At 36.4% G+C, this 25,451-nt stretch overlaps 1 protein-coding gene across 1 annotated transcript; it reads left to right on the forward strand.

Moving 5' to 3' along the window:
* Positions 1-755: 755 nt before the first annotated feature.
* On the forward strand, positions 756-23,590 carry LOC149544000 (DNA repair protein RAD5A-like). The gene is made up of 21 exons (XM_089798640.1): positions 756-875; positions 2,501-3,529; positions 3,752-3,885; positions 4,131-4,266; positions 4,514-4,567; positions 4,777-4,929; positions 5,037-5,188; positions 5,286-5,370; positions 5,483-5,764; positions 5,925-6,071; positions 6,202-6,357; positions 6,433-6,500; positions 8,777-8,899; positions 8,989-9,088; positions 9,194-9,306; positions 9,690-9,968; positions 10,141-10,341; positions 21,793-21,886; positions 21,972-22,043; positions 22,854-22,952; positions 23,159-23,590. Exons 2-21 carry the CDS (start codon positions 2,576-2,578, stop codon positions 23,279-23,281), a joined length of 3,525 nt encoding a protein of 1,174 aa, XP_089654766.1. The 5' UTR covers positions 756-875; positions 2,501-2,575; the 3' UTR covers positions 23,282-23,590.
* The last annotated feature ends 1,861 nt before the right edge of the window (positions 23,591-25,451 follow it).

A 25,451-nucleotide genomic window follows, 5' to 3' on the forward strand; every position in this document is an offset into this window, starting at 1 on the left:
TATTTGTACAAATTCAGGGAACTCAAATGGTCAGAATTAGAAACTAATTGAAGATAAGAAAATTCATCCTACGAGATATATTCATTTCGTATACTTGCTAGATTGAATTTTGAGTGTAATCCAGCTTGTAGGGTTCTTGAATGATGGTTGGTTGCAATTATTTCGTTTCTGTCTAGTTCTATAAGGGAAGCTTGATGCCAAAGATAAATTCATGACAGAAGTGGAACATTTAGTGAACAACAATGTACAAGGTGATTAAGTAGACACACAAATGATATTAAATTCAGAAAAGTCAAAATAAGAATTAGAATTGCAATTCCAATAAGAACTATTTCGGTAGAATTGTAAATACTTATTTCGGTACCAAAATAGAAATAGTTCCCAATTTCAATTTAGCAAACACAAACTGAAATTTTAGAAATTTTCGACCCTTATTCCAATTCAATTGAGATACTATTATTCTTCTTACATTCTTATCTTAAACACCGAGTTGTTAGTTCAAATAAGAATAACTTAAATACCCCGAGATCAAATATATTTATTGTAAATAGTAAAAACTGTTCCCCGTCATTTAAATGTCAAACTATGATTAAAGGAAGAGGTGATTGAGTACGTAAAATGTAAAAGCAAACCATTACACGGTTCGACCCGATGTGTTTCTTTGCATTGAATTTACGCGGCGAACACAAAAGAAAAAAGCGACTGAGATATTTCCCGCCAGGATGAAATGTTTAACACAAGCATTTTACGTTCGACGAATTCAAAAATTTCCACCAAATCTTACAAGCATATATGCTTTTCATCTTACGCATTTCTTTGTCCTCGGTTTGTCTTTTATCTGGATCAACTGATGAGTGCTTGAGCAGGGCTGACGGGTATGCATTTCCACTGTTTGTATGTATGGGATCTTTTGAAGTTCGTCAAGTCATTGTTTTCTAATTATGTCAGCGTTCAGAGGCTGGCGCTATCATTTCAATTAAAGAATTAAATTGTGTTGAAGATGGGTCAAACAGTATGATCACGATAATTAAATTGTTTTCCCTTTTCTTATAGACGAACTGAAAATCTGGAATTAATCCGCATTGCTATATGGGTATAATACTAAACATCTGATAAAATAATCAATGAATCTCAGAAGTCTTCGCATTGTAAATTTCAGGCAAAGGCTGTACCTTTTATTCTTGCACCAGGTTTAAAAAAATAAAATTCTTTGTAGGTATTGCATTGCTAGGTTACTTTCAACTGAACTCTTTCTTAATTCTTCTGCCTAGGTTTCATCACTATTTTTAGGAGGAATCTGGTTATGGGCATTGTTGCTAGCATTGAAGGGACTTGATATGCTGGGTACACTATGAATTTTGGTACAGGCATTATGGATTACACTGAAGAGGCTTGATATGGGGGTTCACTGTTTATCTCCAAGTCTAATGTAGACTGCCCTTCTAATTTGGTCCGATCTTCTCTGCTATTATAAAGCTCCATGCAACAGTGTCTATGGTCTCATCCATAATAGGGTCCAATTCTTCTGTCGAAAAGATACCCATTTTTCTTTCTATAATCACAAAGGATGTACATCCTTTCAGTTGGATGCCAGTTTGAGCGTAACCTGCTCTAGTTAACTTGCCATAGTATTTTGGCTGGGGCGCGGTGAAGCTCTGCTTTGCTAGTGACGAACCTCCAAATTTGGCGAATTCCAGTGGTTTATTACATTTTGAATTTGGTTGTTGTTTAAGTTGGAAATTCATGAACATGCAATTGCAAAGTCTTTGCTCTAGACGCCCTATGGAAGCTAACTGATTGGAAAAGCTGCCAAAGAAATTGTTTAAAATTAAAAATTCTACATGGAACTGGTATGGAAGGTTTACCTGAGGTCTCAAGAAAGTATCAAGTAGTTCTGGGAAAATTAAGAGCGGTGCCGAGTAAATTGGCCAGAGTTGAACAATTTTTGCTTTGTAGCTGCATGTTTCAATTACAATCAGTATTTTGGAGTAAATATAACAGTAGAGTTAGCCTACATGGAGTCTGCAGTTGAACTAGAATTCCAATTTGCTAGTTTAAAGAAAAACTAGTAGAAAAATTACAATATAGAATAGATTCCTAGATTATGTCTCTTTTGTTAGAAATTCCCATCCCCTTTTGGAAGTATATCCGAAGTCTCTGTGCCAAGGGGATAAAACATTGCAGAACTAGTTTCTAGTTTGCCTTCATATTTCAAGAACTTATAATTTTAATTTCTTAACAGAGATCAATTCTTATTGTAGTTGCTTGCCTCCATTTTTCAAAGTAATTTCTCAGCTTGCAATTGTCTTAGGAACACACGTGATCTAGAAACTGAGGATGCCCATTGAATCATTACCCTGCAATAACTGGTTAAGGACTCGCCCTCTAAATTATTATACTATAATGCTTGTAGTTGCCTTTACTAATTGTCTTACTACTATTTGAATAGTGAATGTATGAATTTGTATGCTCTGTTTAATTTTTAGTTTTCTCTTTGCAGGCAAACATCTCCGAATTTGTTGATCTCCAGATTTGCTCTTATCTCTCTTCAGCCTTTTACTTTTTGGATCTGACGATGAGGAGCAAGGAAAACATAGAGAAGATAAAAGCAATCAGAGCAATTGTGGGCTCTGAGTCGTCAGAAATGGACATAATCAGAGCTCTCCATCTTGCAAAAAATGACATTACTAGGGCCATAAACATTATTTTTGACATTCCTGGGTTTCAAAATAGGGAAGAGTTCACTGTCAAACGCACGACACCTGGTGCTGGAGCTCGAGTCTCAGTGGCGACCAATCATGTTTCTTCCAGGAACAATCAAGCTGATTCTACTATGGAAACTCTTGCAATTGATAAAGACAAGATGATCATTCCATATCCGCATGTGGAAGCTACACAAAGAAATGAATATAGAGTTTCAACACCATTAAAGCAAGATACTCCAAGCACACCTGCTGCTGGAGCTCGAGTTTCAGTGACCACTAATCATGTTTCTTTTAGAAACAATCCAGCTGATTCTACTATGGAAACTCCCGCGATGGACAAAGACAAAATGATCATTCCCTATGTGCATTTGGAAGCTACACAAAGAAATGGACATAGAGCTTCAGCACCATTGAAGAAAATTTCTCCAAGTACACCCATTATGCCAATAACCCAGTCACAATCGTTGTCTAAGATTGACAGAAGTGCCATTATATGTGTTGATGATTCAGAGTCTTATAAAAACCCCAAATTCTCTGGTCAAAACTATGAATTGAGCGTACTTGAGGATTGGAGTTGTCTCTCTAGTAGTGAAAGTGGTGAAGGGTTTAGTGCTCCCCAGATGGAGGATGATTGGTGGTTTGTTGGTAGCACTGTAGTGACAGGTTTTTCAACTTGCAGGGGTAGGAAGCTTAAGAGGGGAGATGTTGTTACATTCTCTTTTCCCATCCCTTTCAGTCAAGCTCACTCTAGAAATTGGGGAAGAGGAAGAGCTGTTGCTGGCTGTTCTGAGATTGTGAGGTTCTCCACAGAACGATCTGGAGAGGTAAGGTTAATTTATTGTGAAGATCCTCTAAATCTTGTAACAACTCTTTTGCAAACTGCTGAAACTAGTAGCATTTTGTTTGTGTACTAAAAATGATCTGGTTTGAAGTCTTTTTTAACGGGTTCAAGCCCTGTGGCGTTTGTATAACTGAAAATAGTATTCCTAATGGAATGGTATGATCGGCAGTGTTCATTAAGCATAAATTTTAGATGTGAAATGCAGATTGGCCGCCTTCCTACCGATTGGACTCGGTGCCTAATTCCTTTGATCAACTCAAAAAAAGTGACAATAGTGGGTCACTGTGCAGCTGCACCTGAAACCCTTGGGTTGATGAACTGTATACCGCTGAATATCGGGTGAATTCTCTTGATAATAATTCAGTTTCAGTGCATTTAATGGTACTTGGCTGCATGTGCGTCCTGTGTGCTGCTGTAGTTGATTGGATTTTTCTTGCTTCTGATAGAGTTGCGTTGCATACGCAAAGCGCTGGTTATTTGAAATGGGAAAAATGATCCATTTACTATGACAATGCATGCAGCTTGAGTGTTACTGTAATCAGTTTCATCTCTTATTAGATCTTTTCTTTTGGTGCAATTTGCAGGTTGTATATCCATGATTCAATCTTTACAAATGACAGTGGACTTGCATCAAAATTGATTGTTTCGTTAAGAGAGGATAGTACGGTCCACCCTCTTCCAACATTGTTCAAGTTGCTTGGCAAGGAGCCCTTTCAAAAGGTAAGAGTTATCTTGTTTTTGAAATTGAAAAATTGCATCTTTTCTCTGGAAAGGGCTGTGATTAGACGATTAATTTCAATCCATTCTATTGCGTGTCGATGGGGGAATCTTCAAGCAGTGATCGGTCGCTGAGAAATTTTGTTTCAAGATGATAATAAACCATTCTAGGTTTTTGTTGTTTTGGTTTCTTGTTTTGAAAGCTTAAGTGAGACCTTTAGATGTTTTCTGAGTGTTGCTTCTTTTACAGGCTGAGTTCACTCCCGATGATCTTTACACGAGAAAACGTTCTCTAGAAGTTGGGGTATAAAAGCTTGTCTAAATTTCCTTTATTTTTGGGCAAAATTGCCTTTTTGTGTCAGTTACATGATGAAGCTTCTTTGAGCAATTATACACTTCTAACTGATCAAGCCACATTGTAGACGCTTTCATTCATGTTAACTGTGGATCATTATATCGACCGTATAAAACTTGAGCTTCGTTTACAAAAAAATATATGGGTTTTGTGAACAGGATAGCTCCAGGGACTCCATACCATCACTGCCTGCACGCAAATGCCGCAAGTTTGATTCAGGTTTGGACAAACAGGAAGATGAAGGAGAGGAGGATCTCTCTGACTCAGATTTGAACAAACTAGTTGGTGCAACGGAAAGCTGCTATCTAGAGGTTCATAATCATTCATTCTACAATTCTATCAATAATTTGATACCAGGTTCAAATATTAGATGTTCAAATTCTTTTGATACAAAATCCCTTTCCATCATTTGTTGCAGGAAATGGATCCACCAAGTACTCTGTTGTGTGAATTACGTCCATATCAGAAGCAAGCACTGTTTTGGATGACTAAATTGGAAAAGGGAGCAGAAATGGAAAAGGCTGCAAAAACTCTCCACCCCTGTTGGAATAGCTACCATATTGCTGACAAGTATGACTAAAATTTGTATACTTAGGCTTGTTCACAGCAGCAAAGCTATTGCGAACTTTTCTACAGTGTATTGATAACGTCTTTTATTCATATATAGGAGAGCAACAGTTGTTTATGTCAATGTCTTCTCAGGGGAGGCATCTACTAAGTTTCCCAGTGCCTTGAAAATAACAAGAGGAGGAGTACGTATTGGTTTGTGCTTTTAGTTTGTTGAAAGAAAATCAAATGATAATGTTTAAATTAAGCGGCTGATTTTTCCCATGAACCCGTATCTGAATTTGCTTTTGTTTAAAGATTTTGGCAGACGCAATGGGGCTTGGGAAGACTGTGATGACAATTTCTCTTTTGCTTGTGAACCCTGGAAGAGGAGGCTCTGATAAGGTTATAGATGACGTTGATCTTTGTAAAGATGACTGTGGTGTGATAACTATTCCAGATTCCCCCTCATCTGTAACTGAATCAAATCAGAACCATAATGATGCTGCACGTACAACCAACTTGAGACAATCCGGAAAACTTCATAAGGGAGGGGGCACCCTCATAGTATGTCCCATGACATTATTAGGGCAGTGGAAGGTATCCTACTCTATATCAGCATGGAACCTTTTGCATTGTTTGAGGCTTGTTTTGCAGCATGGTGTTTTCCAAATAGAAAATTGTATTTGATTTTCCAGATGTTTTAAACAAGTTTTGATGTATTTATATGTTCACCAAGGGCTGTATTGTTCATGTACAGACGGAAATTGAGGCCCACGTGCAATCTGAATCCTTATCTGTTTATGTTCATTATGGAGAAAGCAGAGCAAGAGACACCAATCCTCTTTTGGGCCATGATGTTGTCTTGACCACATATGGAGTGTTGGCATCAGGATTCCAGTCTGAGGTAGACTCAAGCATCATATACTTCTTTGCAGTGACATTAAAATCTCATCCAGGAGTTGAGAATCTTTTTACATTGCTGTATTTTTCAGTGACTTGTTGATAAAAGTAATTTGGTACTGACAATTTTGTAGAATCCCCAAGAAGAAAGTGTGCTTCATGCAATACACTGGTTTAGGGTAGTGCTTGATGAGGCACATACCATAAAGTCCTCCAAGTGCAGAACATCGCAAGCTGTATATGCCCTTATTGCAGATCGCCGCTGGTGTCTTACAGGAACTCCCATACAGGTATCTAGTAGAGATTTGCTATCTGCATACAAGCCTAGATTCTGGTCACCAGTATAACACTTAATTCCTGTGCAGAACAAACTTGAGGACGTTTACAGCCTTCTCCATTTTCTACGGGTTGAGCCATGGAGTAACTGGGCATGGTATGTGCCTTCTCTTATAGTATTGTGTTGTTTAACTTTTGGATTTAAAATAAATTTTGTTATGGCCTACTATTTCATCCTGATCATTGAAATTGACATCGCCGATATATGTGAAGTTACTTGGCTAGAATTTTGAAATTGTAGTACCAACTTTTGTAAATTCTATCAATAGCATCCCTAGGATCACTGGATGAATGCTTGATTAATTCATGCAGTGGAACGTTTGGGATTTGATTGTGTTCATATGATTTTTGTTTGGATTTTTTAAGGCTAGGAAAGAATCTATAGGATGTGTGAAGAGGTCCACTTGGCTATTGTTGAAACTATGAAGCCAAAAGGATATGATAATAGACTACCAAAAGATGGTAATTGCAATACACAATCCATGATCAAAAACTATTTCTCTTAGATATCATTAACACTCCCAGTTTGGGCCATAAGACGAGCCGCCATTCAGAAATTAGCAGTGTAACAACAGCACTGGGTACATTGGACATTAAGACAAGTTTCTGGTACAGGATCAGAGAGCTTCAATTTTGGGACGATAGGGATGGTCGGGTAGAGAGGAGTATTGTATACTATATATAGAACTAGAAATGTTAGTTATGAAATGATGTTTCAGTATAACATACTAAATTGATATACTTGAACATAGTAAAATTGCACCATGAACTAAAGCCAGTGAACATTCAACATAGTAACATAGTATATATCCATAGTAACATTCAGAAATCAAAATTCAAATAGATATTCGTGCACCCATTCCCAAGAGTGATGAAGTTGCAGAATGGAGGATGTGAGAGTACTTCGGTACTCAAAGTACCTTGAGTGAGGACGTCTTAGATACAGATATTCTGAGCTTTGGGTAGGGGTGGGGGCGGGGTGATTCCCCGGATTTCATTGAAAATTAACCCTGTTTAAAGACATATTTGTGCTTGAACCCTATGAACTTATGCAAGATCTTGAAGAAAGTATTTCTATTTGTTCTCTTTCCTTATATTGATACCTCTTGCTTTGGACGATCTATTTCAATTCTTCTACTTGTATGCAAATTACGTATCAAAACCAAGGTTGCATGGGTACTTGTACCCACAACCCTGGCACTCGTACCCACGTACCCAAGTACCGGATACACGTATCCAACGTACTGGGTACTCGGTGGAGAGCATCATAGCTAAGGACCTTGATTAAGATTATGAATTTGTTTTTGGTTTTGTGTTTTTGTATTAGTTTGTTGTTTATCAAACTTAATTCAATACCAAATCAGTTTGAAACTTTGATACTCATTAACAATTAACTTTATCACTGTTCAAGTCATAAGTTTATCATTTGCAATATGTCATTGTCATATGGTTTAGGATCTTCTTGTTCATGTTTAAAGTCTGCCTTCTTTCTTATGCATCTAAGCATTTATCATGTATTATTATTTCAAACATATAGCAAATCTGAAACGAAAACAGTACATTACATTTGCAAACTTTATCATTGTTCTTGTTTTGAAAAACCATTGTCATGACTCATAATTTCAGATTTTTTATAAATATAAAAGTATAATTTTTAAATAAGTTTGACATACCCAAGTACCTCCATCCCCTATTATGAAAAATGCTTTTAAACATTCAGCAATAGCATATATATATATTTGACTTATGGTTCATATTTTCAAATTTCTTGTTTTGAATGCTCAATATCATTACTCATGACAGATATTTTGATTTTTATATTTTCTATAAAATATTAATTATATAGAAAAAATAAGGCATACACACGTACCCCAGTCCTCTATTTTGAAAAATATGCATACCTATACCCGTACCCGTTCCCGTACCCATGTACCCATGCAACCTTGATCAAAACTAAGGAGTATTACTCATCGTTGTGTTTGGAATTTTAGGATTAACACTTTTACTCTTAGGCTGCTACATGGCACTAATTCCTCAATCTTTTGGTATCCCTCTTTTTTCTACTCAATTATCTCTCGGCATCATTACTAGCATCTGTCCAAAAGCTATGTGTAGCCTCTAGTAAGCTTGTTATTATTATTCCATATTGGATTCAGGGCTTCACAAGTTATAGCCGGAAGTATCTTAACTTGTTTCTCATTCATACATGAATTAGACCTTAACAAGGACATTTCGTAAATTAATAATCACATCGAATTGAACTTACTTGATATGCAACTACCTAAAATTTCGCTTTATGTTCATCTCCAAAAGTTGTTTTGTGCAAGTCCTTATAGTGTGTTGCTCGTGAATAATGTATTTTGTATTTTGCAGGTGGTATAAATTAATTCAGAAACCTTATGAGGAAGGTGATGAACGCGGGTTGAAATTAGTACAGGCTATTTTAAGGCCACTAATGCTGCGGAGGACAAAAGACAGCACCGACAAAGATGGCAGGTATATCCATAGGGACACGAAGTACTTCGTGTTGCTTTTGTATAGGGTCTCTTTCATTGACTCCTAATGATTCATCCTTCAAAATTCAGGCCCATCCTTGTTCTTCCTCCAACTGATGTCCAAGTGATTGAGTGTGAGCTTTCTGAAGCCGAGAATGACTTCTATACAGCTTTGTATAAAAGATCTAAGGTAAACGCTTTTGTACTGCTAAGTGAAATATATATTTTAATAGTTATATTCCAATCCATTTTGCTTCCTTAATAATAACTTAATTGAGATGATTTCACTTTGCAGGTCAAATTTGATCAGTTCGTGGAACAAGGCAAAGTTCTTCATAACTATGCTTCGATTCTGGAGTTGCTTTTAAGGCTGCGCCAATGTTGTGATCATCCCTTTCTTGTCATGAGGTAAGCTTTCTGCATGTGGTACGTTTTTTAGTGTCTTCTACAAATTTATTTTCATTTAGCTTTAAGTTTAAACCTCATTGCTTGATAATTTTCAGTCTTCTTTATCTTGATTTAAACTACTAAGTGCTTTGAAATTTGTTGCAAGAACGATGCTGGTTCTTACGTGTAAATGTTGGGTAGTTTCAATAGGAAATATCCTCCTTTCTTATTGACTTCCACGATTTAGACAAATTTCTTTTGATTGTTAAATGTTTTGGCTTACGCTTCTTGTGAAGCCTTTATTTATGATTAGCTGTTGTTTGAATTGTGGTTTCTCCAATTTAACCTGACCTTGTTGGATCAAATTTATCTAATAGTTACGAAATTCCTTGGTTGAACTGCAGCCGTGGTGACACACACCTGTATTCTGATATGAACAAGCTAGCAAAACGCTTTCTTGAATCAAGCAAACTGTCTGCTAAAGGAGATTCTCATACTGCTCCCACAAAAGCTTATATTGAAGAAGTGGTTGGAGAGCTTAGTAACGGTGAGAAAGGAGAATGCCCTATTTGCCTGGAATCAATTGAAGATGCAGTGCTTACGCCTTGTGCACATCTTATGTGTCGTGAATGCCTACTAGCAAGCTGGCGCAAATCTTCAAGTGGCTTTTGTCCTATATGCAGGCAAGTAGTCTACAAATTATTTACATTTGCACCTCAATTTGACTATTTTGACGAATAGGGTTTTCCAAAAGACAAACAGTGTTTATGGTTTATGGTGCCTTTATCTTTTTCTTGAAGCATTCTCCTCTAGAAGCAAACTCAGACTGATTACATGTCCTTTTTCAAATTGCAGATGTACAATAAACAAACATGATTTGATCACTTGTCCTACAAATAGCCGGTTCCAAATAGATGTTGAGCAAAATTGGAAGGAATCATCAAAGATTTCTGCTCTTTTAAAAGAGTTGTCTGGACTCAAGGTATCAGGCTCGAAAAGTATTGTCTTTAGCCAGTGGACATCCTTTCTAGACCTTCTGCAGATACCTCTTCAAAGGTAGATTATTTTCTGCAAAAACATTTGAGTTTGTGTAACTGTTTTTGATGAGGAAGATAGATTCAACTGCCATTCAAGTAACGAATGATTCAAAGCACATTATAGAATTGAAACGGGTGCCTAAAAGTGAAAGCTATCCACATTATCTTGAAGTTTTAATTAAGTTTGGAACTTTGACTTTACTGGTGACGATGCGATGCTTAATATTTATTAGATGTTTAGTTCTATCTGACAGAGTCTAGTAATATATTTGACTAGTACCTTAATTCAAATGAATCACTTCACCTAACCATAATAGGCTACTCTTAGGTACCGACTTTTCGCTATCTGGACTGTCTTGTTGAACTACAGGAATAATAGGATTGATATCAGAAAAATCAGACCCCCTATTTTCGGATACATAATATGAGCAAGTGCAAAGAAAGGGGTTGAGACTTCTTGCACTTGAAGCATTTTAGGGGCAGGGGCGTGCTTGTTTATAGTTTAATGCATTATAATTTTTCTTCATCCTTTTTCTTTTTCTTCATCCTTTTTCTTGTGAAATCTCCCATTTTTCTCTTCAATTGTTGGCAAACAAAATTTGGATTTGTGGGACCAATTTTGGTGTTGAATAATCCTGAAATATCTCTGCAGGATCTGTCAAGAAGTGTTGGGTAGCCTTCTTTCATGGGAACCACTAGGTTTTTCTCTGTCAAAAAGAACTAGTTTTAAGCCTCTTTCAATGTCATGCCAAAAACCTATTTTTTTTATTTTGATCAAATTTGAAACTTGTTTACCATATTCAATCAGAATCTGCGAGTATTTCCACGATATACCTTGCTTACAAATTTTGACAGTACTTCAATAGCCAGAACCAAATTAAGCAAAGCTATCCTTAAATGGTGTGGATCATGGTGAGCTGAGGCTTAGCTTTAGGTTGGTGTCGTATTTATGTTTATAACAACCCATTTTGTGTAAAATCTCAGTTTATGCTGTTTCTGTTTACACTAAAATAATATTCAGGAAAGTGCTTTTTAAAAATTCATAGTCAGCTGAGTGCTTGCCAGGTTATGACCATAATTCAAAATAGCACAGAAATCCAAGTCTCCCCTGTGGAGCTGTGGAATGCTGTCCTGGTTAGGATTGAAAAGAAGTTGGAGTATTGGATCACCAAGCCTCTCTCCCTTGCAGGAAAATTGCAGATTTGCTCTAAAGTGCTTGCTGCCAGCCATATCTACTACTCCTTGTGTTGGGCTCCTTTCAAAGCTTCTTATATCAAGCTAGAGTGCCTCTTAAGGGATTTCCTTTGGGCCTCTAATGCTGCGCATCATGGCTTTCATAGAGTTGCTTGGGATTTTTGCTGTTTGCCCAAAGACTCTGGTGGTCTTGGCCTGCTTTCCACTCACAAATAGGGGATTGCTTTTTGTGCTAAGTGGGTCATTCAGGCTCTCATTGGTGATGAGGCCTAGAAAATTTTGTTGGGGCATTGTATTTCTTCAGGCTTCTTGATTAACAGGCCTGCCTAGAAGGGGATTGGCTTTCAAACCCTTTTTGTGACCACTAAACCTATGCAGATTCAAGGCACTTTTGTTACTAAAAGCATTTGGAAAGCCTGGAAAGCCATCAAGCCATGGCTTCGATGGGCTGGCAATGGGTTTAGAGATGACCTCTCTATGAGCCGACAAAACTTATGGTGGTCACCCTTGTTTGCTGCTCAAGGTGTCCCACTGGCTAAGATTCAAGGAGCTAGCGTGCTGCACTTATTTTGAAGGGGTATCATGATACCCAAAGATTTATTCTCCAGGGTTACTATGAACCTTCGCTCATGGGAGGACCTGCAGGTGCAGTTCAAGTTTATTCATCTAGATTGATAAATAGTTGATCTTCTAGTTTTTGCGGTGCCCCTTCCCATCTTTACACAAGCTTGGTATTCATTCATCTCGCCCTTGGTGGAGAGATTGGAAGTGGTACCTTGCCACTCCTATGACCAGTTACAAGCCCAATTGGGATATCGGTGGCTAGTTCCCCATCTTGCGATGGTTGACACTCTTAATCAACGTTGGCATTTGCAGTCTTCGCACAAGACTTGGAATCTTAGGTTTGCCACAGTTTGGAAGACCATCATGGAGCCAAAGATTGCTCACTTTGCTTGGTGCCTCCTTTTCCAAGGGTTGCCTTTGGGTCCTCGACTTCGACATTTGGGAGTCTTAGACCCTAGATGTTCGTTTTGTGGCCAACTAGAAAGCTTCCTACATATTTTTTGGTTTTGCAGGCGAGCCCAGAATTATTGACTCTGGATCCATGATTATTTAAAACCTTTTTGCCCAGAGGCTTTTACATGGCACATGGTTGTTGGAAATATAGATGGAGTAACTGAGAGGGTGGGGTGAATCAATTACCACAAAAACAAATCCACAGATCCCTTAAATGTCTGATAAAACTATTTACTGCTGTCACTCGGGAAACATACTTAAAATGTTGTAGCTCGGTAAATATAGTGTATGTTAATTTTAACAGATCCTAAATATTCATAATGATTAACATGCAAGCATAAAAGAAATAACATGAACACATGAGACACCAGATTTAACGTGAAAACCCAATATGAGAAAAACCACCAATTAACTAGCTACTAATTTTCACTCTTCTGAAGTGAGCCCTGTTAGTAGCCAACCTAGTTAAAGGTTACAAAACACATTGTTAGGTGTGATCTTGTTAGAGGATTTAATCACCCTGTTAGGAGTGGCCTTGTAAGAGGTCTTTAGAACAATTCAATGGAACTGTCACTTTGTTAGAGGATTTACAACTGGCTATTAAACCAACTTTGCGAAGAGATTTTGGAATCACTATTACAATGATAAGAAAGTAACAATGAAATGACCTGAATGAGATGCAATTGGATTGCTGATTACAGATCTTTGCTTTGCTTCACACTAGATCTTTCTTGATCAAATAAAACTTTGCTGCTCCTCAAGGATACCTGACCATCCTTCAAATTTGCTCACACTTTCTTCTCCAAACAATCAATACACTTGCATACTCGCTTATACTTTAGAATCTCAACTTTACCTTTCATTTATACCATTCAGATTATCAAGTCGGCCCAATTACAACTTACAATTACCAATAATCATTACCTCAGTCAGCTAGAATCATTATTTGAAATAATTAAACTTCATTTCTCAAAATTAACAAAATCCTTCATGAGCTGACCTTGCTTGATAAACACTGATCTTGAAATGATTTCCTGTGTTAACCAATAGAAGCTTGGTTAACACTGCGAATCCTGCAAAATCCTTTGAAAATTGAGTGAACTCGATAAACACTAATTTTCCTTAGTTAACCATGAGAGCTTGGTTAACACTACTTTTTGCCACATCTTCGACGCTCGAGTGAGCTCTATAGACATTGTTTACACAGAGTAATTTCTAAGAATGCTCGGTAGGCACAAAAAATTGCCTTGCTGACCAACTAAGCTTGGTAAGCACTATTTGCCAACTAATATGACATTTGTGTAACATCAAAGACAACACACAATTAGAGAATTGTATTCAACAATCTCCCTCTTTGGCATTGATGGCAACACAACATGTCATAGTATAATGAAATTTGAAAATAAGACTGACAGAGAATTTCTCCTTCTAAGATTTTATGCCACAAATTTATCTAATGCAGTAATATCCCTCTGTGAAGGAATTACATAGTTTCTTCTCCAAATAGTAAACTCTTCCTCAAACAAATTTCAGAAAGACATGACAGTAAACTCTCCCTCTTTGACAACACATGCCAAAGACAACACATACCAAATGAGTAGCAATGTACCTTGAGTACTGATTCATATGCAATGTTCCCTTGACTATGCTGCATCAGCTGATAGATCTTCAACTTGGTTCCTGTTGATGCATCATTAAAAATTTATTTTTAATGAGATTCAGATAGAAAAATGACTCCTAACTTACCTCTTAGATACAAGAATGCATCTTTGGGTAATGGCTTGGTGAATATGTCTGCAATTTGTTCTTTTGTATGGACATATTCCAATTTGATTTATTTATCCTGCACAAATTCTTTGACAAAATGGTACTTTATAGCAATGTGCTTGGTTTTGGAATGCATTATTGGATTCTTTGATATATTAATTGCACTTGTATTGTCACAGAACATAACAACTGGTTCTTTGATCTCAACCTTCATTCTTTCCAATAATTGTTTAAATCAAACAATATTAGAACAATTCACTGCTGCTGCAACATATTCTGCTTCTGTTGTAGATTGGGATGTGCAATTTTGCTTTTTGCTTATCCAAGTTACCAACCTTTTTCCAAGAAAGAATGCTCCACCACTTGTACTCTTTCTGTCATCAATGTTTCTTGCCCAATCAGCATCAGTAAATACTTTTAAGTCCAGATTTCCTCCAAGTTTATACCACAATCCATAATCTTCAGTACCTTTCAAGTATCTCAAGATCCTTTTGATTGCCATCGTATGATTTTCTTTGGGTTTTGTCGAGAATCTTGCTACTATACCAATTGCAAGAGCAATATCAGGCCTTGTATGAATTACATATTGTAATTTGTGAATCATTGATCTGTATAAAGTCTGATTTACCTCTTTTGAATCATCATCTTTGGTAAGTTTTAGTTCAGTACACATGGGGGTTCCAACTAGTTTTGAATCTTCCATACCAAACTTTTTGAGTATCTCCTTGATATACTTAGTCAGAGTGATGTAGATGCCATTCTTGCTCTGCTGAATCTGAAGACCAACAAAGAATTTAATCTCACCAAACATAGACATTTCAAATTCTTTGTTCATTTGCTCTAAAAATTCTTTGTATAGATCATCATTCCCTGTAAACAAAGTATTATCCACAAATATTTTTGCCAAAACAATCTTGTTATTTGGTCCTTCCTTAATGTACAAGCTATTGTTATCATTAGTTCTCTGAAAACCAATCTGAATAAGGTAATTATGCAATCTCTCATACCATGCTCTAAGAGCTTATTCAGACCATACAATGCTTTATGTAATTTGTAGACCATGTCCCTTTTGTCTGGATCAACAAAACTTTCAGGTTGTTCAATGTAGATTTCTTCATTAAGAATACCATTGAGAAATGTAGATTTAACATCCATCTGATATTACCTTAAACCCTTTATATGCAGCATATGCAAGTAAGGTTCTGACACCTTCCAATCTTGCAACAGGAACAGAAGTTTCACCATAATCAATTCCTTCTTTTTGAGAGTAGTCTTTACATACCAATCTAACTTTGTATCTTGATACCTTACCATCTTCATTCAACTTATTTCTGAATACCCATTTTGTTCCAATCACATTTTTATCTTTAGGCTTAGGTACAAGAGTCCAAGTTTTGTTCTTCTCTATTTGTTCTATCTCTTCATTCATAGCCTTAATCTAACTTTCATTTTCTAATGCATCTTTGACATTTCTAGGTTCAAAATCAGCAAGTAAACAAGTGCCTTTTATCTTACTTCTTGTCATAGTACCTTTTGATTTGTCTCCAATAATCTGATCTGGTATCTGATGCCTCTTGACGTACTTGGCCAATACAGGTTCCTTGCCTCTTGAATGAATTGCATTGTCATCCTCTTGAACTTCAACTTTAAGTTTTGGCTGTTCAGAGTTAGTAGGCATTGGCTCGGTAGCTTCAGAATGTGACTCGGGTCCTTGTGACTCGGTTTGAACTTCTTACAACTTGGTAACTGAGGAAGACTCAGGAGTAGAAGTCTCTTGATTGATAGATGTGTCTGACAATGTATCAGGTTCAATGTAAACAAATCTCTTGTAATCTTCTGGTTCTTTTCTGCTTTCTTCTTCAGTCCTTTCTGTAAATTCATCAACTTTCACATGTGCACTTTCTATGATTTTGTGAATAGACAAATTCAAACATCTATATGCCTTACTCTTGCAAGAATATCCTAAAAATATACTTTCATCACCTTTCACATCAAATTTGTCTTTTTTAGATTCTTTCAAAATGTAACATTTACTTTCAAATGCTTTCAAGTAACTTACATTGGGTTTATAACCATACCATAACTCATAGGGGGTTTTGAATGAGTCCTCCTTCAGTTGTACTTGGTTTAAGGTATGAACTACAGTGTTGATAGCTTCCTTCTAGTATTTGATAGCAATGTTCTTTTCAATCATTAGAGTCTTTGCACAATCCATGGTAGATCTGTTCCTCCTTTCAGCTATTCCATTCTGCTCGGGAGTTCCAGGGGCTGATACTTGTCTTTTGATTCATTTTTCAATGCAAAAGTTATTGAATTCATTGGAGATGAGTTCACCACCTCTGTCTGACCTTAAGCATTGCAATCTTTTTCCTGTTTCCTTCTCTACTCTTGTCAAATACTATTTGAATTTCTCAAATGCTTATGACTTCTCTTTTAGATACATAACAATCATCATTCTAGAGTAGTCATTAACAAAAAGAATAAAGAATTTCTCTCCACTATAGCTCAATTCCAATAGGTCCACATAAATTAGTATGCACAATTTCCAAAATATCTTTAGACTGATAGTTCTTACTTTTAAAGCTAGTCTTTCTCATTCTACCAATTTGACAATTCTTGCATAAACCAACATTAGGTTTCTTTAAACAAGGAATGCCTCTTACTTTTTTGAGTTTGCTTATTTTCACCATGTTGCCAAAATTTATATGACATAACCTTTTGTGCCACAACCAACTTTCTTCAACTTGAGCAATAAAACATGAGCACTCACCAAGATCAAGATAAAACAAGTTACTTTTTGTTTGTTTGCTTGATCCAATCAATTTTCGTTTGTCATCCAGCAATCTTGCCATGCTATGCATGAATTCCACCTTGAATCCAATATTGATTAGCTGTGCCACACTCAACAGATTATGTTTTAGTCCTATAACCCAATAGGCATTATCGCATACAAGTTCTTTGGTTAATGAGATTCAACTTCTTCCTTTTATGCAACAAGGTTCATTATTTCCAAACCTTACACTACCACCATCATAGTCTTCAAAATGTTCAAACTTTGTTTTGTCACTAGCCATATGATGTGAACATCCATTATCTATGCTCTATGTATCATTTTTGCTCACATGAGAGGTAAGTGCCATCTTATCTTCTTCATCATCATCAGATTCATCTTTCATAGCAATGTAAATTATTTCATCTTCACTATTATCAGAATCCTTAGCTATAAAATATGTTTTCTTACCTTTGCCTTTGAATGATTTGAAATCTTTCTTGCCATTGCACTTGTGACCTTTTTTCTCATCCTTGCTTTGTTTGTTTGGGCACCTAGCTGTAATATGACCAATTTCTTCACATGAAAAATAAATTAGGGGAACTTTACCTTTGTATTTTTGAAAGATCGCTGATGGATCTCTTCTATTAAATTGCTGTAATTTTTTATTTTTTATTTTGTTTTCTTGTTTATTTATGTTTTCTTGCAAAGTTAGATAGAAGTGTAGAAAGGTTTGTTTGTTTTTGTGTTTTGATGGTTTTATAACATAGAAAGGAATAGGGAACAACAAACATGAAACAAGATTGGAATAAATAAGGTATACAGCAAAAATCAGAATTATTGCAAACCGTACCAGGCAGATTTGTCTGAATTATAGAGCCAAGCAATAAATCCAATGCATTTCCCAAAGCTCACATACAAATTTGATGTCAAACTGGAAGGTGAAGATTGTTTTTGAATCCAGCATATATTTGGAGGTGAATACAAGCAATACTCTATACACCACGTGGTGTATTTTCTGCAAATGGCATCCCACAGGTTGCAATGAACCACGTCTCAATTGGGAAGATGATATGCCACCCTGAAACCCCAATGAGAATTGATGCCTCTGTCCTTAATCACCACGCACAATGCCTAAGAGATTGGGTGCCAAAGATTGTTGAAATCTCCCATTTTTCTCTTCAATTGTTGGCAAACAAAATTTGGATTTGTGGGACCAATTTTGATGTTGAATAATCTTGAAATATCTTTGCAGGATTTGTCAAGAAGTGTTGGTTAGCCTTCTTTAATGGGAACCACTAGGTTTTTCTTTGTCAAAAAGAACTAGTTTTAAGCCTCTTTTAATGTCATGCCAAAAATCTATTTTTTTTATTTTGATCAAATTTGAAACTTGTCTACCATATTCAACCAGAATCTGTGAGTATTTCCACGATATACGTTGCTTACAAATTTTGACAGTACTTGAATAGCCAGAACCAAATTAAGCAAAGCTATCCTTAAATGGTGTGGATCATGGCGAGCTGAGGCTTAGCTTTAGGTTGGTGTCGTATTTATGTTTATAACAACCCATTTTGTGTAAAATCTCAGTTTATGCTGTTTCTATTTACACTAAAATAATATTTAGGAAAGTACCTTTTAAAAATTCATAGTTAGTTGAGTGCTTGCCAGGTTATGACCATAATTCAAAATAGCACAGAAATCCAATTCTCCCTCATGGAGCTGTGGAGTATTGAATCATCAAGCCTCTCTCCCTTCCAGGAAAATTTCAGATTTGCTCTAAAGTGCTTGCTGCTACTCATGTCTACTACTCGTGTTGGGCTCCTTCCAAAGCTTCTTATATCAAGCTAGAGTGCCTCTTAAGGGATTTCCTTTGGGCTTCTAATGTTGCGCATCATGGCTTTCATATAGTTGCTTGGGATTTATGCTGTTTGCCCAAAAAACTTTGGTGGTCTTGGCTTGCTTTCCACTCACAAACAGGGTATTGCCCTTTGTGCTAAGTGGGTCATTCAGGATCTCATTGGTGATGAGGCTTGAAAAATTTTGTTGGGGCACTGTATTTTTTCAGGCTTCCTGATTAACAGGTCTGCTTGGAAGGGGATTAGCTTTCAAACCCTTCTTGTGACCATTGAGCCTATGTAGATTCAGGGCCCTTTTGTTGCTAAAAGCATTTGGAAAGCTTAGGAAGCCATCAAGCTGTGGCTTCAATGGGTTCGGAGATGGCCTCTCTATGAACTAGCAAAACTTATGGTGGTCACCCTTGTTTGTTGTTCAAGGTGTCCCATTGGCTAAGATTCAAGGAGCTAGCATGCTGCGCTTATTTTGAAGGGGTATCAAGACACCCAGAGATTTATTCTCTAGGGTTACTATGAACCTTCGCTCATGGGAGGACATGTAGGTGCAGTTCAAGTTTATTTTCTCCAAACCGATAGATAGTTGATCTTCTTTGCAGTGCCTCCCCATTTGTTACACAAGCTTGGTATTCATTCATCTCGCCCTTGGTGGAGAGATTGGAAGTGGTACCTCGCCACTCCTATGGCCAGTTACAAGCCCAATTGGGATATCGGTGGCTAGTTCCCCATCTTTCGATGGTTGATACTCTCAATCAACGTTGGAATTTGCAATCTTCGCACAAGACTTGGAATTTTAGGTTTGCCACAGTTTGGAATACCATCATGGAGCCAAAGATTGCTCACTTTGCTTTGTGCCTCCTTTTCCAAGGGCTGCCTTTGGGTCCTCGGCTCCGACATCTGGGAGTCCAGACCCTAGATGTTCGTTTTGTAGCCAACCAGAAAGCTTCCTACATATTTTTTGGTTCTGCAGGTGAGCCCAAAAGTATTGACTCTGGATCTATATTTTTTTAAACCTTTTTGCCCAGAGGCTTTTACATGGCATATGATTGTATTGGGAGATTCGCCCAAGCTTCCTTTTAAGTACTCCCAGATATGGCATCCTTTCAGAATGGAGATTTTATTTACTATTTGGAAGCACAAAAATGTTGTTTTATTTTCTCATAGCTTTCTTGATATTCATTTTGATATGTACTCTAAAGCACGTATTTGCAGTAATGTCATGTTGCAGATACAAGTACAAACAGATAAGGTTGCTTTGGAGGTTGTCCACCTGTAGGAGCTTTTAGCGTACGAGGGAAATGCCCCTTGTATGGTTGCTTGAGTGCCATTAGATGCCTTTTTTGAGGATCGTACTCCTTGTGGTCGTTGGAGAGGTCGGAGCAATTTTGTGCATTGTTCGCATACTCCCAAATTGTAGCCTCATCATCGCTCTCTTAGTGGCAGTTTGGGTGGTTGCCGTCGCTCGGCCTTGCCTCCGTGAAGGTTGTGTTCGGGTTGGTCCCGTGTGGCTCCCCCTGCTGCCCCTAATGCGGGTTGGCCTTTTGTGCACAGAGACCCCAAGTGGGCGCTCCCTCGAATGGACCTTGCTATCTCTCCGCCCATGCCGAAGGGAGAAAAAGAACTTGATGATGTTGCTGCCACTTTTGCAGATGGTTGGGCTACCCCTGAGCCAACTACTAACCCCAAGGAATTCTGGGGTTCGGAAGACAAGGATCCTCCCTTGGCTGGCACTGCTCTTGCAGCTTGAGGGCCTTGTTTTTGCTGTTGATGTGTTTTTTGATGAATAGTTGTTTTATCCGGCTTCGTGCCTGTAAACTCTGGGGTGATCTTGTATTCCTAGCCCCTTTTTTTGAGGATATGTATCTTTAAAAATTAATTAATGGAGAAGGTCTATTCATAAAAAAAAAAAAAAATAGCACAGAAATAGTGTGGATATCTCATTTTCTCACGAGATTTTGAGTGTGGCATGAAAACTTGTGCTTTTCGTGCGAGAAATTTGGGAAGAAAAGTTGAAAAACTTCTCGGCGAGAAAATCGCTACTTCTTGGCACTTCTCTATGAGAAGTATTCAAGTTCCTGTGGGCATTATCAGTTCATCTGTGGCACCCAACAAAATGGCCAAACTTAATTATTTTCTAGCGTTGGGGTCTTGGGTGGAGGAGAAGGGTTTAGGAGGATGTGATTTTGTTACTTATTGCATTTATATATATCTTGATCAGCTTGTTTGGTTTGTTTACTCATTTACTGACTTAGTACATGCATCTACTTGCTGAATTCTGTAAAACAAATACATTTTTAATTAAATTAAGTTATTTTAAAAATCCTGAGAAGTTGCCAATTTCTTGATAAAAGACAGAGAATGACAAATTACCTCACTTTAAAATTGAATCCTTGGCTTATGTAATGTACAGAGATAGTGCTTTTAAAAATCATAGAAAATTATTGTAAGCCCTCCCTCTCTCTTACACACTTGGTTTGCCTTCTTTAAGGAAAAAAAGTCTGCCAATAATTCAGAAATCACAGCTTACCCTTCTATATTTCTTATTGTTTCTCAATCTTCATTAATCTAATCTATATTTTATGAAATAGTAGTTTATAAGAATCTATTTTTTAAAGAGAATAAATAATATATTAATATTCATTGTATTTAAGTATTACTTACAAAATGAACCATCCCACCTTACAAAATCATTTATCTTAATACTATTCCAACTCAAATATATTATATCTATGTATATTCTTTTTTAATCTTTCAGTTTCTTTCAAAGGTCAAAGCTAAAGCTAGAGGATGAATTTACTGCACTTAAATATTTATACATCATTAGTTTTTTTCAGGGCTCACGATACTAAACATATTTTTATTTATCTTGCAGGTTGAATTACGGGTTTGTGCGCTTGGATGGATCTATGAATCAACGGCAGAGAGAGAGAGTGATCAAGGAATTCAGCCAAAATCCACATATTTTGGTCCGAATTCTGAAGAATGATTCTGTTTTGGTTTTACTGAGCGTAATGTCGCTATTTTCTTACGCTATCATTTGTGGTATTGTAGGTGATGCTCATTTCCTTGAAGGCTGGAGGGGTGGGAATAAATTTAACTGCTGCATCTAATGTTTTTCTGATGGTCAGTACTCAATAAATCTATGGGCTTTGTTGTAGCAGTGGCTTATGTTTCTTGTTTGGCTTTATGGTTTAGTTGTTTGACTATGTGCATTAGTAGTGGCGTATCATGTAATTTATGTGATCTGATAATATATCAAGTGCACTATTCATCTTAGACCTTTTTAACAATTTAAAGGACCTCACATAACATTTGAATCAAATACGTGCATAGTCAATCAATGGGTTTAGTCAGAAATGTGGTTGGGGGAGTTCGTAACTGCTGGATGAACTCAATCTTTATGTTCTTCAATCTTTATAATTGACAGTAGAAACAGAATGTTTAGTTTGTCATAAGAATCTTTGGTTTACTCTAGAACCCGTACTATACTTCTCATTCTCACACATTGCACATTGATTCATAGCATAGCATATGGTACGTTCTGTACTTAATTTTTAAATTCAAGTGATGTACATCTAAATCATCTAAATTTCTGTCAAATTTTATCGTGAGAGTAGATATGTTTACCCACGCTCTAAAATCTGGATTCAACCTAAAATAAAATTTCTTTCAGAAATATTTTATGCATTTTGGCATATTTGTTAGAAAATATTCTATACTTCAATTTTTCTTTCCGTTTTATTTCTAAATTGTTTTGCTCCCATAATTGTAAACCGGCTTTCATGAAACTGGCAACTATGTTTTCAACTGAGTCATGGATTTGAGAAAAAGTAGCTGATGGCATTTCTGTTTTTTTTTTGTATTACTTATGGGTTATATTTTTCCAGTTCCAATATGAGATTGATCCAGAGGTATTTGATTGCTTGATTACAGGATCCATGGTGGAACCCTGCAGTTGAAGAGCAGGCAATTATGCGCATTCACCGCATTGGTCAAACCAAGGAAGTTAAAGTCAGGCGTTTCATAGTTAAGGTAGGCTTTTTAAGTACTGAATATCCAATCTGTGTTCCGTTATACAATCTGTTCTTGTTCTTCATCTGTTTCATTAACATTCATGAGACGGTCTAAAGAAGCGATATAATGATATAGTTAGATTTTCCATTAAGTAGTTTAGTCTCGTGTCATCCAATCTTTTGATTTTTGTAGTAAATGTGTTTATGTTGTTCCATGATGTGTAGGGTACAGTAGAAGAAAGGATGCAACAGGTTCAAGCACGGAAGCAGCGAATGATTGCTGGAGCTCTAACTGATCAAGAGGTCCGCAGTAGAAGGATTGAAGAGCTTAAAATGCTATTCAGATAGTTATGGGTTTTGAATGGTAAGTTTCTTGTGGTTGGAAAGAACGTCCAGAGTTTTTTGTGTATATCTGTTAAATGGGATGCTGTAATCAAAGTTTCGACATATACATTTCGGAATTAATATATTCTTTGAGGAAAAGGATTATGGGTTTTATGCCTCCAGATTATGTTCCTTTGGCAAATGTACATGAAACTATTTGCCCAATTTTTGTAATTTCTTGAATGAAATTGAGGCATTTACAAACACTCATTGGTTTATTCTCTTAAAAAATGTATAAGTTGTGATTACATAAATTATTTTTTTAATCTCTGATATGGCAGTTTCACATATTTGTAGCAGTATTCACTTTGAGAGTTTTCAGGGAAAAAAAAGACTCGATGGGTATTGATATTTTCAGTCATTGTGCTTGATGATGTAAATCAATGTCAAAACATGAACTCAGTTCTTTCTTCCATTAAGATTCTTTTACTCGTTGGTGGCCTTAATCACATATACAATATGTCAGAGCTTTGAAGAAATCACTCTTTCCATAAAATCAAAATAATGAAAAGATTATGGGTTTGAGTCTTTTATCATATCAATGAGCAAAAGGAACTGTCAAAAATGCAAATATCTCAGTCTAAGACTTTGGAAACAAATCAAAAGGAAAGATATTTCTCAATTTCAAGTTAAAAAAAAAAAAAATCTGAGAATAAGATTTTCTAGGAATAAAAGCTATTTTGTAAATTTTAATTTAAAGTAAAAATAAAATAAAATCTGAGAACAAGATTTTCTGAGAATAAAAGCTATTTTGTGGTTTTTTGGTAATTATCATTATGAAAAATGCATAAATCAATCATCTACAATTATGTTATAATTAAGGCAAGTATGTTCCATTCAAGTTTTTGCATTTCTTTATGATACCATTTTATTGTTATCATTCTTATTTTTTCTTTTGTTCTTGATAAGAAAGTAGACTTTTTGTTTGTTTTGTTTGGAAACTTTGTTGATGCAATAGGTTTTCTTCAATGAACACTTCAACACATCACAAATTGCATAATAAAATTGAATATATAATTGCTATGTGATAGTCCTTGGAGATCACATCATTAATCCCCTCTTCATTTTTATCATTAGTCTTATTCATCATTGTCATCACCAACCCTCGAGATTATTCCATCCATCCAATACATTTGCTAATACTAGAACAAGTTTTACCTTGTGTTTCATAACTAAATATGAAATTTTAACTTATTTCAAACACAATAGAAAAAAGCTAAATAAATTCCAATCCAATCCACTTACCCAATCTAAAGTCCAAAGCTCCTAAAATTCCAAATGTAGCCAAGCATCCAAAAGTATGTAGGTTTTTGTTCTTTGTCTTGCTAGATTTTCATACTTATTTGCAATTGTTTTGATAGTTCCCCCTCTTTGCAAATGGGACCGTCATCTTGCATTTTGAATCCTATACTTGATCATTTGTTGCATCCAAAGCTTCTTCCAATTGTCTTTCCCTTTTATACCTCCACATTCTCAAATATACTCTCAAATATACTACAAGATTAGAGGGAGATTTTATTGTCTGTTTAGAGATTGCAGATCCCTCTTGAATTTTTTCAGGTACATAGATCAGCGTTGCATTGCGCTCTATCTTCGTGAGTCCTTACAGCTTCGTGACCATAATTTATAGCTATCATTTCCCAGGAGTCAGACCTAGGCATAGCTTATTACGACCTTCTCGCCCTTAGCTTCGGCTCAAGGTGTGAAGCGATTGTACAATTTCTCTAACATAGGCCATTTTAGATCTGTGAGACTCTGCAGGGGATCTTTTCACTAGCGACACTCTTCTCATAGCACTCAGCTTCATCACAAGGCCGGTAGCTGCATAGATCAATCACTGTTGGACTTTTTCCTTGTGAGGACAGATACCTAATCTTTTCTGTGATGTCTCCTGCTTTCTTCTTCTTTTGTTATACTTGTTCTTTTTTGGACACCATTTGGTGCTTTGTTTGTCTGCTTTTTCCTTGGTGTAAGCTTCTAGTCCCATAGACCCACGTTGTGGTCTTTTGTTGGACATTAATAAAATTATCTTATCTTATCTCAAGTTGTTTAACTTCTCTCTAGAGAACTAAGCTCTTATACCAATTGTTGGAAAGGTGTATACTGGTATGTAATATAGTAAACAATAACATTC

This window comes from Cupressus sempervirens, chromosome 8 (assembly GCF_028749045.1).
Source record: "Cupressus sempervirens isolate cs-2001-9-10 chromosome 8, ASM2874904v1, whole genome shotgun sequence".
In the NCBI taxonomy this organism is placed as follows: domain Eukaryota; kingdom Viridiplantae; phylum Streptophyta; class Pinopsida; order Cupressales; family Cupressaceae; genus Cupressus; species Cupressus sempervirens.

Bases quoted from the DNA above. Each gene is read 5' to 3' on its own strand.
- LOC149544000 (XM_089798640.1), top strand. From the start codon at position 2,576: ATGAGGAGCAAGGAAAACATAGAGAAGATAAAAGCAATCAGAGCAATT. The intron at 4,930-5,036 runs GTTCATAATCAT...CATTTGTTGCAG, and splicing joins CGGAAAGCTGCTATCTAGAG to GAAATGGATCCACCAAGTAC. The intron at 6,501-8,776 runs GTATGTGCCTTC...TGTATTTTGCAG, and splicing joins CCATGGAGTAACTGGGCATG to GTGGTATAAATTAATTCAGA.